Below are 17,811 nucleotides of genomic sequence, written 5' to 3' on the forward strand. Positions count from 1 at the left end.
TAATGCAACTCTGGACAGAAATAAATGTTGTGACATTGCAGAAGCTTGTGGAAACGATGCCACAGCGAATGCATGCCGTAATCAAAGCTAAAGGCGGTCCAACAAAATGTTAGAGTGTGACCTTTTTTTTGGCCAGGCAGTGTAAGTAATAATGTTATAGTCAAGTCCAGGCAAGTTGATTCCGACTCCTGGCAACTATGAACAATGTTTACTGTATTCCTATTGACTCAATCAGTATTCAAATAATTGTATCCATCCTTCTTGTTGCTGGCCATTCTCTTCCTCATTTACCTGAAACAGATTTGGTCAAGGATCCATTGGTTTGTTTACTTTTCTAGCCAATGTACAAGTTCAAAAGCATTAGACAAATAGAAAAATGAACAGTACAATGTATAACAATATAGACATTAATAAAAGTCAATAAGTCGCCGCTCAGGTGGCGCAGCGGTAAAAACACACGCTATTCACCAGAGCTGAGATCTCGAATACATCGTATCGAATCTAGGCTCTGCCTGCCGGCTGAGGCTGAGCGGCCACATGAACAACGATTGGCCTGTTGTTCAGATAGGGGCGGGATTAAGCTGGATGGGGACTCTCTCTCAGACTAGTGCGATTACGAGCTCTGCTGGCTGGTTGGTGGCGCCTGCACGGAGATGGGAAAGGAGTGCGGTAGACGGTGTGGCTCTCCGTACACAGTGCTGTACTGCACTGCACTCGTCAAGTGTAGGTGATAAGATGTTCGATTGCTGTGCACGTGTCGGAGGGGGCGTGGAGCAGCCTCGTCCTCCCCAATCAGGAGCAGGGACCAGCATTAGTGAGAGGATGATTGACGGGCAGAAATTTGATGCGCTAAAGTGGGAGAAAAATTTGTAATGCACATAAACTCTAAAAATTGCACATGGGAAAATGAAAAAATGTTGTACATTGTTATGCGCCATTAAAAAAACTATATTTCCTGTGTGTATAGTCTTAAGTGTGCACAGTTACTGTGACATATTGTTCACAGGGGAGAATTCAGTGGAAAGGGGAAATATCAATGACATTAAAAAAAATAATTATTATGACATACGGTTTTTTGTTTTCTATAATTTACATTTTACAATCCACCTGCGGCCTCATGCCTACGACCTAATTACAGCATGTTGACGATCAATATAACAGCCCTCCCTCTTATGTGAAATTGCTTTTATACAGTACAACAGTTTTACAAATGCCATTAATAAGTTAACAGTAATAAGCAACAACAAAGTATGATTTCATTCTTTCATTATGGCCTTTACTCCGCAAACACAAATAGTCTCGGACTGTTGCCAGGCAACTAATGTATTCCTGCACACTAGTTACCTCCTACTTTGTTTGGTTAGGCCTACACCTTACGACAAATTGAAAAATTAGATACATTTATTTTTACATTTCCATTTATTGAGCAACTGAAAAAATAAGTCTGTTAATAGTCGCAATGTGTGAATCTGATGAATCAGTAGAGTGAAAAAGTATGTTGCTCAATCATTTCCTGCTCCTCATGGATGGCCTCCGGTAATGTTTTAGCAACTTTCAGATCCGCAAGATGAGCGTGTTTTCTGTTTATATTATTACATTCTGTGACATGGAAATAAGACTTCACGTTATATGCATCACTGCTGTGCAACTAAGTAAAATTTCAGTGCTGTTATATTGTATCAGCAAAACTAAAACTTGTGTAACCATGTGGGGAAAAGTATGCATCATTAATAACAGTTTGGAAAGGCCCTGTCCTATCCAGCATGGCTACATATTTAATGTCAATAAATACATGATTTGAGGTGTTCGGTGTATGGGGACGTCAGTGGCCTGCACAGAGCCCTGACATTAACCCATTGAACTGCTTTAAGTAGGAATTTGAGCATCAAATACAAGAGGGTTTTTTTTGTTTAACTTTTAATTTTTTTTAACCCAGTTAGTGGGTGGGATATATTAGGCAGCAAGTGAACATTTTATCCTCAAAGTTGATGTGTTAGAAGCAGGAAAAATGAGCAAGCGTAAGGATTTGAGTGAGTTTGACAAGGGCCTAATTGTGATGGCTAGACGACTGGGTCAGAGCATCTCCAGAACTGCAGCTCTTGTGGGGTGTTCCCGGTCTGCAGTGATCAGTATCTATCAAAATGATCCAAGGAAGGAACAGTGGTAAACCGGCGACAGGGTCATGGGCGGCCAAGGCTCACTGATGCACGTGGGGAGTGAAGGCTGGCCCGTGTGGTCCAACAGACTAGCTACTTTAGCTCAAATTGCTGAAGAAGTTAACGCTGGTTCTGATAGAAAGGTGTCAGAATACACAGTGCATCACAGTTTGTTGTGTATGGGGCAGCAAAAGGGGGACCAACACAATATTAGAAAGGTGGTCATAATGTTATGCCTAATCAGTGTATATACCACACCATATTCTATTAGGAGCAGGTGAGTTATTTTAAAGTAGAGCAGTGTCTCATTTTGCCGCAGTTAGCTAGCAAATTCGCCTCATTAATTTCAGCTGGGTCAAATTCCAGGCCTAAAGCAGCTTAGCTCTGAAGGATTAAACAATATACCCCATTTAACACAATTGGCCCAACCTTTAATAACAAATGAATTCCAGGGCCGGCTTACAAAGAAAAAAAAAACACATTTCCGCAATGCTGTTGCCCTCCGGCGCTGGAGATTGAAAGTGGCACAGTTATGACATTCTCAATTATGTTTGTAAAACTAGCAGCCATGTGTACACAGCGATAAGCTGTTCCAAGGTAATACCAGCCTACGGGCCTACGGCCATGCTCCTACGGGCATGTTATTGGTATGCTGAAATAAAACTAAATACCCCCCACCCAAAAAAATCTATGTCAGTACAGGTAGAATATACAACCCATGTGGATCAAAACCAGGACCATGAAGCTGCTTTGAACCAATACTACCTGCTTTGTAATCATGCCACTTACAACTTTTTTTAGAATGATTCTAAGCAGGTTTCTCATTGATTTTGCAACTTGGCTTGTTGTAGCTTCTGCTGGCTGGTCAATGCACCTAGATGAGAGATGGTTCATTCACAGACAGCAGTGTGTGATTTTCAGTACGCTATACTGCTCTCTGTGAGACTCTGGTGGGTAAAAAGAAGTCGCTTGTAAATGTGCACATGTCATGGGGGGGTGAAAAGTCTTCTTGGTGGTGGAGGAAGTTACAAATGGGGAATTAGATTAGATATGACTACAATGGAAAAAATTTATGGTTTTTAGTACCTGTAGATAACAATAAACACTTTCATTAATACACTGACTAGGCATAACATTATGACCACTGACAGGTGAAGTGAATTACATTGATTATCTCTTTATTACGGCACCTGTTAGTGGGTGGGATATATTAGGCAGCAAGTCAACATTTTATCCTCAAAGTTGATGTGTTAGAGCCGCTCAGGTGGCGCAGCGGTAAAGTACGCTAGCTCACCAGAGTTGGGGTTTTGAATACATCGTATCGAATCTCAGCTCTGCCTTTCCGACTGGGCTGGGCGGCAGCATGAACAACGATTGGATGTTGTTCAGGGTTAGAGGGTAAGAAAGTCAGATCGTAGGTCCTCATAACTGGTGCGACTGCGGCCCCTGCTGGCTGACTGCACAGGGCTGAGGAATAATGCTGATGGGGGTGTGACCCTTCATACGCAGTGCCCGTCAAGTGTATGAACTCGACTCGTGCAGGTGAAAAATGCAGTCTGTACTGACTGTACGTGCCGGAGGGGGCGTATGTCAGTTGAGAGGCGTCCTCAGTCAGCGGTGAAGGGTCGAATCAGTATAGAGGACGCATTCAGGGTAATTGGACACGACTAGATTAGGCGGGAAAAATTTGGGAAAAAAAAAAGTTGATGTGTTAGAAGCAGGAGAAATGGCCAAGCGTAAGGATTTGAGCGAGTTCAAAGTGGTCAGTATCTATTAAAAGTGGTCCAAGGAAAGAACAGTGGTAAACCGACGACAGGGCCATGGGCGACCAAGGCTCATTGATGCACGTGAGGAGGGACGGCTGGCCCATGTGGTCCGATCCAACAGACGAGTTGCTGTATTTAAATTGCTGAAGAAGTTAATGCTGGTTCTGATAGAAAGGTGTCAGAATACACAGTTGCAGGGCTGTTTTGGCAGCAAAGGGGGACCAACACAATATTAGGAAGGTGGTCATAATGTTATGCCTTGTCGGTGTATTTTAGTGTATATTTATTCTGTGATAATTGGCCTTTTTTTAGGGTGTATTCTTGCCATGTGCCCACTGATTTGGGGCTGTACATGGCCCACCGCAACCCTTGCTAGGGTGTGAGTGGTGAAAATAAATAAATGAATTAAAAATTACTTTTCCACTTTTTACCTGAGAGATAATAATGTTGACACAAAATAAGTGAGAGCATAAAAAGCCTGGAATAACTTACTGTAAATTATAAACCTTTTTTAAATTATTGTATTAAATTAATACTTAGAAGAAAAAGAAAAGGTTTGCCTAATTTTCTCAATCACAGTGCAAAATAATAAATGAAAATAAAAAGAAATGAAGAAGAAAACGAAGAAGTTTTGCATATTTTTCTTAATCAGAGCAGCTTTCAAGGAATTCAGATAATTAGAGATCTGTAAGAGTGGCACAGTGGCACAGCTGGTAGAGTGGGAGCTGCAAGGCAACATGATTCATGAGAACCTCAGTTTAATTCTAATTAACATTAACATTTGCAGCATTTAATTGATGTTCATACCCAGAACGACCTTCCTCAGTAAACATGTGAAAATAGACGAATAACTTAAATCTGATCTTAAATTGAACCCAGGACCTTCTTGCTGTGAGGCGACAGTGCTACCCACCAAACCGCCCTAGGAGCAATTTAAAGTAGAAAATAGTGTCTGATGAATCACGTTTTCTTTTACATCACGTGGATGGTCGGGTGCATGTACGCCGCTTACCTGGGGAACACATGACACCAGGATGCACTATGGCAAGAAGGTGGAGGCAGTGTGATGCTTTGGGCAATGTTCTGCTGGGAAACCTTGGGTCCTGCCATCCATGTGGATGTTACTTTGTCACATATCACCTACCTAAGCATTGTTGCAGACCATGTACACCCATTCATGGGAACGGTATTCCCTGATGGCTGTGGCCTCTTTCAGCAGGATAATGCGCCCTGCCTGCCACAAAGCAAAAATGATTCAGGAATGGTTTGAGGAGCACAGCAACGAGTTTGAGGTGTTGACTTGGCCTCCAAATTCCCCAGATCTCAGTCCAATCGAGCATCTGTGGGATGTGCTGGACAAACAAGTCAGATCCAAGGATGCCACACCTCACAACTTACAGGAGTTAAAGGATCTGCTGGTAACATCTTGGTGTACCACAGCACACCTTCAGGGTTCAAAACAAGGGCTGTTTTGACAGCAAAAGCAGGACCAACACAATATTAGGAAGGTGGTGATAATGTTAAGCTTCATCTGTGTATATATACTGTATGTACAGGGGTTAGACAAAATAACTGAAACACCTGTCATTTTAGTGTGGGAGGTTTCATGGCTAAATTGGACCAGTTTGGTGGCCAATCTTCATTAATTGCACATTGCACCAGTAAGAGCAGAGTGTGAAGGTTCAATTAGCAGGGTAAGAGCACAGTTTTGCTCAAAATATTGCAATGCACACAACATTATGGGTGACATACCAGAGTTCAAAAGAGGACAAATTGTTGGTGCACGTCTTGCTGGCGCATCTGTGACCAAGACAGCAAGTCTTTGTGATGTATCAAGAGCCACGGTATCCAGGGTAATGTCAGCATACCACCAAGAAGGACAAACCACATCCAACAGGATTAACTGTGGACGCAAAAGGAAGCTGTCTGAAAGGGATGTTCGGGTGCTAACCCGGATTGTATCCAAAAAACATAAAACCACGGCTGCCCAAATCACGGCAAAATTAAATGTGCACCTCAACTCTCCTGTTTCCACCAGAACTGTCCTTCGGGAGCTCCACAGGGTCAATATACACGGCCGAGCTGCTATAGCCAAACCTTTGGTCACTCGTGCCAATGCCAAACGTCGGTTTCAATGGTGCAAGGAGCGCAAATCTTGGGCTGTGGACAATGTGAAACATGTATTGTTCTCTGATGAGTCCACCTTTACTGTTTTCCCCACATCCGGGAGAGTTACGGTGTGGAGAAGCCCCAAAGAAGCGTACCACCCAGACTGTTGCATGCCCAGAGTGAAGCATGGGGGTGGATCAGTGATGGTTTGGGCTGCCATATCATGGCATTCCCTTGGCCCAATACTTGTGCTAGATGGGCACGTCACTGCCAAGGACTACCGAACCATTCTGGAGGACCATGTGCATCCAATGGCGGTGCCGTGTATCAGGATGACAATGCACCAATACACACAGCAAGACTGGTGAAAGATTGGTTTGATGAACATGAAAGTGAAGTTGAACATCTCCCATGGCCTGCACAGTCACCAGATCTAAATATTATTGAGCCACTTTGGGGTGTTTTGGAGAAGCGAGTCAGGAAACGTTTTCCTCCACCAGCATCACGTAGTGACCTGGCCACTATCCTGCAAGAAGAATGGCTTAAAATCTCTCTGACCACTGTGCAGGACTTGTATATGTCATTTCCAAGACGAATTGACGCTGTATTGGTCGCAAAAGGAGGCCCTACACCATACTAATAAATTATTGTGGTCTAAAACCAGGTGTTTCAGTTATTTTGTCCAACCCCTGTATATGCTAGTATACAAATATAAATCTAGTCCTGGTTGCTATTTTGGTTAAGAGTCTGAATAGCCTGTGAGGGAAAACTTGTTTTCTACAATGAAATCACTATATTTGTGCAATGCCCGTGCCTTTTAAATGCCCTTTAATAACAGGAACATCTTATTAGGGCTGGATAAATCGTTCTCATCATGGCAAATCTGGGGAGCAATTAGTCCGGCCTGAGGTAGTAATAACAGTGGATCTTTTCCTTGGTATTTATGGGAAGTGCACTTACAGCAATCACAGAGGAATACTGAAACAGGTTTGTCTTTGTGATAATGGCTTAATATTCTCAATCAAGAGATCAATCAGTGAAATCCCAGTTTGTTTAAATATTAACTTTGAAGCATCCATAATGTATACATACCGTGCGACTAATGGATCATTGTGTTAATGGGAAGCTATGCAGTGTAACTTGAGAAAAGGTGTGAAATAGACAAAGAAATTAAGCAGTAGTGAATAAAATATATACGTATGCAGATAAACTCAAAGATCTATATCATTGCACATTTTAAATCCAATATTTTTTATCCAAAAAGATTAATTCATCTTTTTTAGGTGTTTAATCTTGATGAGGGTGCAGGGTGGATCCTGGACCCTGGAGCTGTGTAGCATCCATACTACCTGCTGTTGTACTATGCTGCCATAGTAAATAGAGCAATCAGATGAATTAAAGATCCCTGAAACACACAAATTAAATAGTAAAAGTAATGATAATTCACACAGTATTTTTTTGCTGGATACCCTTCCTGGCATAACCCTCCTATTTATCTGGGCTTGAAACCAACACTAAGGGTGCACAGATATGTGTCACCCCCAAATGGTTTGGTTCACGTTACACCAAATATGCCCTCTGTATTAGTCAGCACAGCCGGGTATTTGAACCCTGGAACTCCCCCGGATTGGTTAGAAACCAATCGATGCAGTAAAACACGCAAGCACATCAGAGCTGGGATTTCGAACACATCGTTTCAAATCAAATGGGCTGGGCAGCCGCATGAACAACGATTGGCTGTGTAGTGGGAAAGCCGGGCCAGGGTTCCTCATAACTGATGCAGACGACCTATGCTGGCTGATTGATGGTGCCTGCACAGAGTCGAGGAATAATGCGTTGATCAGGGTGTGGCTCTCCGTACACAAAGCTGATCCGCATATGAACTCGCCTCGTGCAGGAAAAGATGCAGTCGGTACTGCGTACGTGTCGGAGGGGGGGCGTGTGTCAGTTGCGTCGCTCCTCAGTCAGCGGTGGAGGGTTGTATCGGTACAGCGAAAGCATAATGCAATCAGGGTAATTTGATACAACTAGATTAAGGAGAAAATTGGGGGGGAAATTGCAAAAAAAAAAAAGGACAAACATATTCATTTTTACTAATTGCTTCATCATAGTCAATATTTTCTTCAAGCTTCACTTGTATGAATTGTAACAAAATTATTCTTGCCAGTTATAATAATGGAATCTTCTGCAAAAGTTTTTTAGCCAGAGCACTAATTTCAAGTCTGGGCAATAGCCTTAATTTTGCAACGGTGATGGAATATAAATTACTGTACATAAACTGAACCAGACCCATTATAATCAGATGCACTGAGCCGTTTCATTACCCCGGACAAATGCTGGCAGTTTAGCATGTCACTATTTCTTTGTTACAGGATGTCACTGCAGGTCAGTTCTTCAAATCCCTGCCTTGCTGTAAGCGCCACAGTAAACTGATACTGTAACTATTACTGAAAAGTGAAGTACAGGGACAATAACAGCTCGACCATAAAGGGTTTGGACATAGAAACACACAGGCCAACAAAACTCAGTCTTTACTCTCTCACACTGAGTACTACTGGCTTATGGAGGCTACTTCAGTACTTCTGTTAATCGGAAGCATTTGACACTATGTGCCAAATGATAAAAAATGATCTAGAATGGTGTATAACCCTTAACCATTAGACACCGGAGTTGTTGAAACACATTTTTAAGTGACTAGAGGCCTAAAGAACTCCAACTTCCTTTATGTTAAGTACCTGGAGCTAATTTACTGGGCTCTTTAGTTTCAAAAAACAGAAATCATAACCTTACAGCACATGCTTCCAGCTTTGCAACATTAGCATTTACATTGGGCAGGTGTAGCTCAGTGGTTAAGGTACTAAACTAGTAATCAAAAGGTCACCGGTTCAAGACCCACCACTGCCAGGTTGCCACTGTTGGGCCCTTGAGCAAGGCCCTTAACCCTCAATTGCTTAGACTGTATACTGTCACAGTACTGTAAGTCGCTTTGGATAAAGGCATCTGCTAAATGCAGTAAATGTACATTGCAGTTATGTACAAAGCAGGGTTTTAAGAACTGGTTTGCCAAGTTTGGTTTAAAACAACTTGACTGTACAGAACTCTGACCTCAGCACCACTTTGGAATGAACTGACTATCAGCAATAACATATCAGTGCTCAATCCCACTAATGCTCTGGTAGATTAAAGGAATGAATTCCCATAGTCCTGATCCAAAGTTATATATTATATGTTATTATATTTATATTAATGTCCATGGTTTTGGAATAAGATGTTCGACATATAATTTGGGTGTCCTCAAACGTCTGCTGTTATGGCTTAAAGGAATCAATCCCCATAGCCCTGATCCAAAGTGAAAAGCTTTGCCAAAAGGGTAGAGACTGTTATAGCAATAAATGGGAGACTACTTTTATATTAATGTCCATGTATTTGGAATGAGATGTTTGATGTAACTAATAAATGGGATGTTTGGGTGTCCTCATACGTCTGCTGTTGTGGCTTAAAGGAATCAATCACCATAGCCCTGACCCAAAGGGTAGAGACTGTTATAGCAACAAATGAGAGACCACATTTATATTAATGTCCATGTATTTGGAATGAGATGTTTGATATGACCCAAAGGCTAGAGACTGTTATAGCAACAAATGGAAGACCACATTTATATTATAGTCCATGTATTTGGAATGAGATGTGTGATATAATTATGTAAATGGAATGTTTGGGTGTCCTCATATGTCTGTTGTTGTGGCTTAAAGGAATCAATCCCCATAGCCCTGACCCAAAGTGAAAAGCTTTGCCAAAAGGGTAGAGACTGTTATAACAACAAATGGGAGACTACTTTTATATTATAGTCCATGTATTTGGAATAAGATGTTTGATGTAACTAATAAATGGGATGTTTGGGTGTCCTCATACGTCTGCTGTTGTGGCTTAAAGGAATCAATCCCCATAGCCCTGACCCAAAGGGTAGAGACTGTTATAGCAACAAATGGAAGTTCACATTTATATTATAGTCCATGTATTTGGAATGAGATGTTTGATATAATTATATAAATGGCATGTTTGGGTGTCCTCATATGTCTGTTGTTGTGACTTAAAGGAATCAATCCCCATAGCCCTGACCCAAAGTGAAAAGCTTTGCCAAAAGGGTAGAGACTGTTATAACAACAAATGGGAGAACACATTTATTTTAATGACCATGTTTTCGGAATGAGATGTTCGACATGATTATATAAATGGAATGTTTGGGTGTCACCTGACCTTAGGCTGGTTTTAAAATTCTATTCCAAAACTCTGGGCATTATTATGCATTGAGGAATTTAAAGGGGTGTCCACATACTTTTGACAATATTGTGTATTTGCGGTAGTCCAGTTTCTCACTATAAAAAGAAATGAGTGGACACTGTGAGAAGCAGAAGGGTAATACTTCACAGCTACAGTGGCAATTATCAGTGGTTCAGATGTCACTTTATGCAGTGTATTCTGTCGGAAATGTCATCTCTGTGTGTCACACTTACACTTCCGAAGAGGGAGAAAGAATGTCACTCTAAAACCCGAACACAATGGTAGTCTGTGAAAAGGTCAGCTACAAATGCTCTCAAAATCAATGTTATAGATCAATATCAGACCATTTAATCACAAGACAGAATAAATGTATATAAATAAATATAATGCTATCAGAATAAATGTAACATGTGACAAGATGTAAAAAGTGATACATCAATTCCAATATAATACAAATATAAAAATCATGAGTCCAAGAAATATCAGGTGATGAAAAAGAATTCACTGCGCTACGGCATTCCTTCCAGCACATCTTAGCGATTCTCCTGTTTAGGACTGTGCAATTTCATAACACGGAGCATTTGAATGATAAGAAACTGGGACCATCTCCATGGCAACAGGCTCCCACGGTGCAGCGGTGGGCAGGTGGGATAAAAAGGGGTCTGCCACGCTCAGCAGTATACTGGACCTACCATGATTTACAGGCATGCCAGTGGAAAAACAAATATACAAATGTACACGTTCTCACTTGCACTATATGGAAGGGTCGATTTTTTTGTTCACGGTGGCTGATAATGAGAAGGTTAGGGCATTTGTTTTGCTTGCTAAAGCTTTAACAGACAATCATGCCTGAACTCCTGCCAGTTTTCAGCAAGAAGAAACAATACATCAATTTGTTACACCATGTGGTGTAGGGAAGCATCATTAGCATTTAGCAAAGTCATGAGTTCTTTAAATAAAGAGCTTGCAGATATAATTGTGATTAAACAGACTTGATGTGTCTTATTTAAGATGTTTTATCAGTAAATATATCATCAAGGGAATAAAAAGCATTATTAAGAAAAGTTGAGAAACTTATGGGACTGAATTCTTAACTCAATTCTTCCCCACAATTTGGAGTCCTTGTTGTGCTCCTCAAACCATTCCTGAACCATTTTTGCTTTGTAGCAGGGTGCATCATCCTGCTGAAAGAGGCCACAGCCATCAGGGAATACCGTTTCCATGAAAGGGTGTACATGGTCTGCAACAATGCTTAGGTAGGTGGTACGTGTCAAAGTAACATCCACATGGATGGCAGGACCCAAGGTTTCCTAGCAGAACATTGCCCAAAGCATCACACTGCCTCCTTCGGCTTGCCTTCTTCCCATAGTGCATCCTGGTGCCATGTGTTCCCCAGGTAAGCGACGCACACGCACCCGGCCATCCACGTGATGTAAAAGAAAACGTGATTCATCAGACCAGGCCACCTTCTTCCATTGCTCCGTGGTCCAGTTCCGATGCTCACGTGCCCATTGTTGGTGCTTTCGGCGATGGACAGGGGTCAGCACGGGCACCCTGACTGGTCCCATACGCAACAAGTAACTTCAGCAATTTAAGCTACAGTACCTCGTCTGTTGGATCGGACCACACGGGCCAGCCTTCGCTCCCCACGTGCATCAATGAGCCTTGGCCGGCCATGACCCTGTCGCCGGTTTACCACTGTTCCTTCCTTGGACCACTTTTGATAGATACTGACCACTGTAGACCGGGAACACCCCACAAGAGCTGCAGTTTTGGAGATGTTCTGACCCAGTCGTCTAGCCATCACAATTTGGCCCTTGTCAAACCCATGTATATATAACCCAAACCATATATATATATAAACATGGTAAAGTACAGAGATGATTATAATTAAATGTAAACAATGACTAAGTGTTACTGATGAATAATACTGCATAACAGGTTTTTAGTCTAGCTGTAATCTGATGTGATGTGATAGTACTATTGCACATACTTACATTTTTACATCTAATGTTACTAAGCCTTACGGTATATCTATCTGCGTGGCACGGTGGCTAAGTGGGTAGCACAGTCGCCTCACAGCAAGAAGGTCCTGGGTTTGATCCCCAGGTGGGGCATTTCGGGTCCTTTCTGTGTGGAGTTTGCATGTTCTCCCCGTGTCGGCGTGGGTTTCCTCCGGGAGCTCCGGTTTCCTCCCAAAGACATGCAAGTAAGGTGAATTGGAGACACTAAATTGTCCAAGACTGTGTTTTATATAACCTTGTGAACTGATGAATCTTGTGTAATGAGTAACTACCGTTCCTGTCATAAATGTAACCACAGTGTGTAAACATGACATTAAAATCCTAACAAACAAACAATATCCATCCATCCATCCATCCATCCATCCATCCATCCATCCATCCAAATGACTGAGCTCATTAAATTATTATTATGATGATTTGACCCAAAAACAATAAGCAAAATTCGTCACCCATTCAAACATTAAACATGTCTCATGTTATTTTTGAGCTTCTTTTGATTTTCTATGTTTAAGGACAAAGAGATATTGGCAATTTCCTGTGAGAAGGTATCATGAATTTAAAGGTAAACTGCAATAAGCAAGCATAACCTCCGAACAGCAGGTTCCTTAATACCTCCTCAAGACATTACATTACTAGTGTGCATTCAGTTGAAACAGCTGAAGCAAATGACCACCATTGTTTAGGGATATTGCTTTCTGTTTACACGGTATAATATGCTAGTGATGACATATTGCACCAGAGAACAAAAACATATTTTCAACTTCATTGCTAAGGTAAGATGAGAAAAACACTGTAAACTACAAGCTAGACTCTAGAGAGCACATCCAGTACAATCCACTGGAGAATTACAGGCTCAAAGTGAGAAAGTAAGAATAATATTTAGAAAGCTAGGTTTGACATTTTAAAAAGGTTTAGGATTATATTCACTTAAACCTATTTCATTTTTAATAAATAAAGTGGGTTTTTTTTCATTTCCCCCCCCCCATTTTTCTGCCAATCTAGTCATATCCAATTACCCGATTACATTACGCTTTCTTTCTACTGATGCTGACTTCCACTCCTGACTGAGGAGAGTCTTGGCTAACACACGCCCCCTTCCGACACGTGTGCAGTAGCCGACTGCATCTTTTCACCTGCCTGAGGCGAGTTCATATGTAGACCATCTTTGTGTACGGAGAGTCACACCCTGATCCCAGATCCCCCGTCTCTGTGCAGGTGCCATCAATCATGAGGAATAATGTCCAGCACCCACCCTAATCAACTAGCCAATCTTTGTTCAATTAGGTGCCCAGTAGCGAACCGAGATTCAAACCAACGAGTTCAAGACATCAGCACTAGTGTGCAAACGTGTTCTACACTGCGCCATCTGAGCGCCATGTGTATTTTTGGTCAAATTAGTCTGGATTGTGCATTTTTCCATCAAACACAGGTAAGAGCTTTACAGCATTTAGACTATCACATCCAATATTTTCATTATTTAAAGATAAGGCGCTTGCTATTAGCCTGCTGGTTTTAAAACTCCCAACAAGACTGATCTGATATTTTTGAATATGAAGATTTGTCTCCATTCCAAGATCTTGTCATGGACAACCCTTGTTGATACTCAGATCACACAATCTAAAAATGCTCTAACCTCTGGCCTTAAAGCCAGAAATCATTCTTGGCTCATGTTTTCAATCTGACCTGATCGTGCAAGTTCTTCCTCTACAACATCAGGGGGATTCATCCATTTCTCCCCATGGAATCCACTCAGATGCTTGTCCAGTGTTTTGTCATCTGGAGGCTGGTCTTCCCATGTCCACCCCCAGACGACCTTTGCATCTGATTTAAAATGCAACCACATACAATATCTGGTTTTTAGAAGTGTCAACATGCCACATCTCAGTCCTGGTTGGATATGTCAGTTTTACTGGGTACTTGTATGAAAATCATAAGGGAAATATAATAATTCTACCAGCTATAACAAAGCAAAGCACCATTGAACCATAATTTAACTCTTAACTCAGCACATTGGTCATAATAAAAATGCAAAAGAGGAAAAGAGCTCCACCAAGTGGACCTACTCGATAGTCTTGTTCTTACAGCAGGTTGCCTTGTGCTTGAATGATGCGTTTGCCTTAGTCCTCATTTTTCCCTACTAGGAAAACATTTGGATTAGTGAGTAGGTTACTCATGCCAGGCAGTGTAATTGATTGATTAATTGATCGGACCATCTGAGATGAGCTCAGGCCCAGAGAACTCTGGGGTATTTTTGCATAGAGTTTTATGTTTCAGTTCTTGGTGCACATGTCTGAGGCAGGTAAGGTTGGAGAAGACATCCTTTGTAATTGCCTATGCAACGGTGACACACTGTGTGGTCAAAGCGCCTACACAAGTGGTGGAAGAATACTTTGGTCAATTGTTCCTATACAGTAGCACCTTGAAGGCGTTGAGTTTCAAGGTATTTTTCCCATAAGGATGTATGGGAAACCTGTTAATGCGTTCTATGGTCCCGTGGACCTATATTTCAGGCATATGTAAAATAATGGGTTGTTTTTGACACAACTTCTCAGAACTCCGAGCTGTAACACAAGCTTAAAAGTGAAACAGTGAGGAAAATCCAGCTAAACACAGATACATGTGGACGCTTTCAGAGTGAATCTGATGGTTAATCCACACAAATGCAGATTCATCTCATACTGTATGCACACTTTGATGACGTATTACTGCACCGCTCAAGCCGAGCGCTGAACAAAGCGACTGTTCTTTGTTAATTTGAAATTAAATAAATATATATATTTTTTAAAACAAACTAAACATGTTAAGTTTAAGGGAAACGTTGAGTTTAAGGGTACAAATTTCTTGACAAAGGGCGTTGAGTTTAAGGGATGTTGAGTTACAAGGTACCACTGTATGCTTGTTATGGCTCTGTGTAGGACTCTGCCATTGGCTGATGAAAAGAAGAGCTTGATGGCTTTATATGTGCATGGTAGTCTGTGGCCCTTCTCAGTCAGCATTGATTTCATGCATGGGGCAGAGGTTGCCAATGCATTGGGGAAAATAGACATGTCTAAATTAAAAACAGTGCAAACTTTTTTTATATACAGATTTTCTCCCCTTTTTCTCCCTTTTAAGCGCGTCCAATTGCCCGATTGGGTCATGCTTCCTCTCCACCAATGCCGATCCCTGCTCTGATTGAGGTGAACGAAGCTAACCCACGCCCCCTCCGACACGTGGGCAGCATGACGTACGCATCTGGTCACCTACACTTTGACGAGTGCGGTGCAACTCAGCACTGTGTACGGAGAGACACACCCTGAGAGCACACTTTTCTCATCTCTGTGCAGGCGCCATCAATCAGCCAGCAGCGAGAGAGACCCTATCCGGCTTAATCCCACCCATATCTGAACAACAGGCCAATTGTTGTTAATGTGGCCACTCGGCCTCAGCCGGCAGGCCGAGCTAATATTCGATACGATGTATTCGACATCCCAGCTCTGGTTCCAGCGTGTTTTTACCGCTGCGCCACCTGAGCGGCCAAAACAGTGAAAACCTTTACACAAACTCGCAAGGCACAGAATTCAATTATTTCCACAAAGTGACTTTATTTCAAGTATTGAAAACTGTTAAATAAAAACAAAACATTTTAAATAGTGAACAATTTATCTTCATGAGTTATTTATTTAAATTGTACCCATTACCTTTATAAACAAGTATACACATCGTTCAAATTTAACCTTTTACATGGAACTTTTAAAAGATCATGGAGTTAAAGTTTACATACACTTGTAAGAGACATGCATCTCACAGCAGTCTTGGGATTATCTTTTTCTGTGACTTACTGGCTTTTTCCATCAAAAAAATTCCTTTGTTTTAAACTATACATAAGGCAACGTTGTATATTCATTTGGTGTTGAAGAAAGTTCAATTATGTCATTTAACATAGTGGCATGGCCTGCCAGTTCCTTGTTAGTGATTATGACAGACTATAGCTGGTGATGGTGGCGTCTCTGTACTCAAGTAAATAGGGAAGTTTGACGGCACTTTACGCATTACAGTGGATAAACTCTGTACAGATCTCAGGAACTGGAATATCAACACACTTAAGTCAGAAAGTTTACCCATCCCTAAGCAACGTTAGGTCCCAGAATCATTTTCCAAGCAATACTAAGTACAAACTACATGGATCAGTGGTCTCTTTGCCAAGGTTGGTAAAAAACAAGCCTGATTGGTTTTTTTAACGCATTTTCTCCCCTTTTTTCTCCCTCTTTGGCGCATCCAATTGCCCAATTGCATCATGCTTCCTCTCTGCCCATGCCGATCCCTGCTCTGACCGAGGAGATCGAAACCAACCCACGTCCCCTCCGACACGTGGGCAGCATGCCGTATGCATCTGATCACCCACACATCGACGAGTGCTGTGCCACCTAGTGTTGTGTACGGAGAGACACACCCTGAGAGCACCCCCTTCCTCATCTCTGTGCAGGCGCCTCCAATCAGCCAGCAGAGGTCGCAACCGCACCAGTCCGACAGAGAGAGACCCATATCCGGCTTTGTCCCGCCCATCTGAACAACAGGCCAATCGTTGCCCATGTAGCCACTCGGCCTCAGCCGGCAAGGCAGAGCTGAGATTCGATACGATGTATTCGAGATCCCAGCTCTGGTTGCAGCGTGTGTTTTTACCGCTGAGCGGCCAGCCTGATTGTTTACATAATTGTTTACATAACAGGCAGCTGTAGCCTAGCGATTAAGGTACTGGACTAGTAATTAGAAGGTCACTGTTTCAAGCCCCACCACTACCAGGTTGCTGCTGCTGTTGGGCCCTTGAGCAAGGCCCTTAACCCTAAATTGCTTAACTGTATATTGTCCCAGTACTGTAAGTCACTTTGGATAAAGGTGTCTGCTAAATGCTGAAAATGTAAAATGTACATTTACATAATCAAAGAAGTATTATAAACAAGAATCTGCTCGAAGACAGGTGTCACTCACTGTCTACAGTCAAGCAAGCTTATAGGCTGCATTGCAAGAAAGAAGCTCATGCTTAGTATCAGGTGATCAACTTCAGTCAGGCTTCAGTGTGGCACTTTTGAAGTAGACGCTTCTTTCTTCACTGCTTGAAATGTACATTTCCTGGTTGCTGAGGTGATACCCTCAAGAGTACACAAGGACATACCTTTCTAATTATGAGGTTATAAATATCATTGTAGCTACATTTAGCCAACAAGTGTATATAATTAAATATACAAAATAAATATGCCTCAAACTTTGTGGCAGCCATCTGAAAAAGGCCCATTTCTGTTCCATCATGACTGTAGCCCTGTGCTATAAGTGAGGTTTGGTTGTGGAGAAACTCCAGTGGTCTGCACAGAGCCCTGACCTCCCACTGAACAGCATAAGAGATGAATTGAAACGCTGATTGCAAGCCAGACATTCTCATCAGTGCCAAACCTCACAATTACTCTTTGACTAAAGGGTAAAAAAAACTACCCTTAATGA

The 17,811-nt window shown here is 41.9% G+C and overlaps 1 protein-coding gene across 4 annotated transcripts in view; it reads right to left on the bottom strand.

The window, feature by feature from the left end:
- Positions 1 to 7,262: 7,262 nt before the first annotated feature.
- LOC134331130 (histone-lysine N-methyltransferase KMT5B-like) overlaps positions 7,263 to 17,811 on the bottom strand; it is a 34,476-nt gene continuing 23,927 nt past the window's right edge. For 2 of the 4 annotated variants that reach the window (XM_063012408.1, XM_063012405.1), the window contains one exon: positions 7,263 to 7,436. In XM_063012408.1, the coding sequence (XP_062868478.1) occupies positions 7,297 to 7,436 (140 nt within the window). In that variant the 3' untranslated portion in view covers positions 7,263 to 7,296. The remainder of the gene's footprint in view (positions 7,437 to 17,811) is intronic. The other 2 variants (XR_010015107.1, XM_063012406.1) reach the window with 2 other exon arrangements.

This window comes from Trichomycterus rosablanca, chromosome 17, assembly GCF_030014385.1.
Source record: "Trichomycterus rosablanca isolate fTriRos1 chromosome 17, fTriRos1.hap1, whole genome shotgun sequence".
NCBI lineage: Eukaryota > Metazoa > Chordata > Actinopteri > Siluriformes > Trichomycteridae > Trichomycterus > Trichomycterus rosablanca.